Source organism: Teleopsis dalmanni, chromosome 2, assembly GCF_002237135.1.
Source record: "Teleopsis dalmanni isolate 2A chromosome 2, ASM223713v2, whole genome shotgun sequence".
NCBI lineage: Eukaryota > Metazoa > Arthropoda > Insecta > Diptera > Diopsidae > Teleopsis > Teleopsis dalmanni.
The window spans coordinates 229,390,858-229,393,170 of NC_051847.1; the positions used below are offsets into that span (position 1 = coordinate 229,390,858).

At 34.8% G+C, this 2,313-nt stretch overlaps 1 protein-coding gene across 1 annotated transcript; it reads left to right on the forward strand.

Moving 5' to 3' along the window:
- Positions 1-478: 478 nt before the first annotated feature.
- LOC119686179 (mitochondrial dicarboxylate carrier-like) lies at positions 479-1,620 on the forward strand. Its single transcript, XM_038100680.1, has 4 exons — positions 479-748; positions 806-1,043; positions 1,097-1,229; positions 1,293-1,620. Exons 1-4 carry the CDS (start codon positions 559-561, stop codon positions 1,608-1,610), a joined length of 879 nt encoding a protein of 292 aa, XP_037956608.1. The 5' UTR covers positions 479-558; the 3' UTR covers positions 1,611-1,620.
- Positions 1,621-2,313: the final 693 nt, after the last annotated feature.

Genomic DNA, 2,313 nt, shown 5'->3' on the forward strand with positions numbered 1-2,313 from the left:
GACCAGGCCAACACGCATTTTTTGATTTCATCTATATTTGTACTGTGTCTATAAATTACCGATTTCCATACCTTAGATTTATGTACCCTGAGATTACACCCATAGCGGCACAGCTCTGACTAATCAACTATAGCGATAAAGAGTTTTTTATATTTTGGGTTTCCTGAGCCGCATAACTCACAAGTTTTAGGTACCCAGGCTAGCCAGTCTGTACTTTTCAATGCGAGATAGATGGAAGGTCGTTCAATTATTTTGCTGTATGTGTATTCTAAGCTACACAGTAGGTTTAATAAATACTTGATTTAACAAATACTTGATCTAACGAATATGAGATTTTTTTTATTTATTATATAATATTTTTAATAGTTATAAATCTGAACTCTCTAGCAATCAAATATTGTACCAAAAAAACATTGACTTAAATGTCAGTGTACAATTTGAAATTGACAGTTTCAAATACAATATATATATATAAAAATATAAATTTCAGCAGTTTGTCTATCTGTTTTAATCATCTAAAAATTTTAAGTTTAACATTAAAATGTAATATTCTAATAAATGATTACGATTATGCCAAAAACAGTAACTCAAAATGAGGCAAGACGAAATCGCTGGTTTTTTGGTGGTATATCTAGCGCTGCAGCTACTTTTTTTACACATCCTTTGGATTTGCTTAAGGTCCATTTGCAGACACATGAGAAAAAAATGTCTTTCAAGCGTGCAGTTTTTGGGGTTTACAATTCACATGGTAAATCTGTTGAAATATACGAGATATTGTATTCATTGATTTTTTTTTAATCCACAGGAATGTTGGCCTTTTATAATGGCATATCGGCATCATTAACGCGGCAGTTAACATATACCACCATTCGAATTGGAATATATGAAGTTGGAAAGCCCCACATTAATCTGCAAAACTTTTCCAGCAAAATCGGGTTAGCGGCTATAGCCGGAGCAATGGGTGGCTTCATTGGCGTACCCACCGACATGGTAAATATACGCATGCAACACGACATGAAGCTACCAGTAGACAAAAGACGAAAGTAAGTTTTGTTCAAACACTAATACGTTCTCCTACTGAAATGATATTTTTTAGCTACAATCATGTTTTTGATGGCATGTTACGTATCTATAAAGAAGAAGGACTATCTAGGCTATTTACTGGTAGCAGCTTAGCTATTGTCAGAGCGATGGTCATGACCATAGGTCAGTTGGCAGTGTATGATCAGGTATTTTAATTACATATAGTTGAGTTCTGCATTTCACTATAAGCTAATCATTCTACTAAATAGGCGAAAATATTTTTATTGTCATCAACTAATCTACGAGAGGGTGTACCATTGCACTTTCTTTCTTCGGTGACAGCTGCAACAGCAGCTACAACATTAACACAACCCATTGACTTAGTGAAAACACGAGCTATGAACGCTAAACCCGGAGATTACGAAAGCCTTTCGCACATAGCCGCTGGCATAGGCAAATTGGGTCCGTATGGGTTTTTCAAAGGATTCTTGCCAGCCTTCGTGCGCGTAGGTCCACATACTATACTAATGTTTTTAATAATGGAACAATTGCGATTACATTTCGGAATTATAGAACAACCAGCATAGCATAGTTAAAATTACAATTTGAGTACAGAAATAATACATTTAACAGAAATATACTACTACTACTTTGTGACTTACCTGGTAGTTTTAATGGTGTCGGACTTGCCATGTACATATGCTTGTGAGCCATCAATAGCACAATTGTCAAGATCAACCAATTCATAGTTGAAATAGTTCGAGTATTGTTTATTCTGCCAATTTAATTTGTTCAATTTGTTACAAATGTAGTTGTTGTATTTCTTGTTTTTGTTGTTTCTGTTGGCAATAAATACGTTGATACTGTTATAGCCGGGTTTGTAATTACAACTACGTGTGAGTGATATTGAGCTGAGGTGGCCTGCAGTTATTGTCGGTGACAATAGGCTTGCGCCGCCTAAAATAACAGGGATCGATATGAAGCAACGACCGCTGTTAGATTCCCGCTTATTGCAAGCGATTTGTTTACTTTCATGACACTTAGTTCGGTTGTAGTCGCGTTGGCATTGCTGATACTTGCAGTAGGATTGCGCTGACATCACCGCTGCAGCAAGTTTCTCATCGTTCTGCTTCACATTTACATTATATTTTATATTATTTTTTATAATAATTTACCGATCTCAAATGCTCATAGATATTGATATATATATATTTTTATATTTACGATTGAATATTTATAATTTACTTTGCAATAAATACCGGCTGCAATATTTTATTATGAATTTTTATT

Excerpts from the sequence above, each read along its gene's own strand:
- LOC119686179 (XM_038100680.1), top strand. The coding sequence starts at position 559 with ATGATTACGATTATGCCAAAAACAGTAACTCAAAATGAGGCAAGACGA. Across the intron at positions 749-805 it reads TGGGGTTTACAATTCACATG|GAATGTTGGCCTTTTATAAT; the intron begins GTAAATCTGTTG and ends TTTAATCCACAG. Across the intron at positions 1,044-1,096 it reads CCAGTAGACAAAAGACGAAA|CTACAATCATGTTTTTGATG; the intron begins GTAAGTTTTGTT and ends GATATTTTTTAG.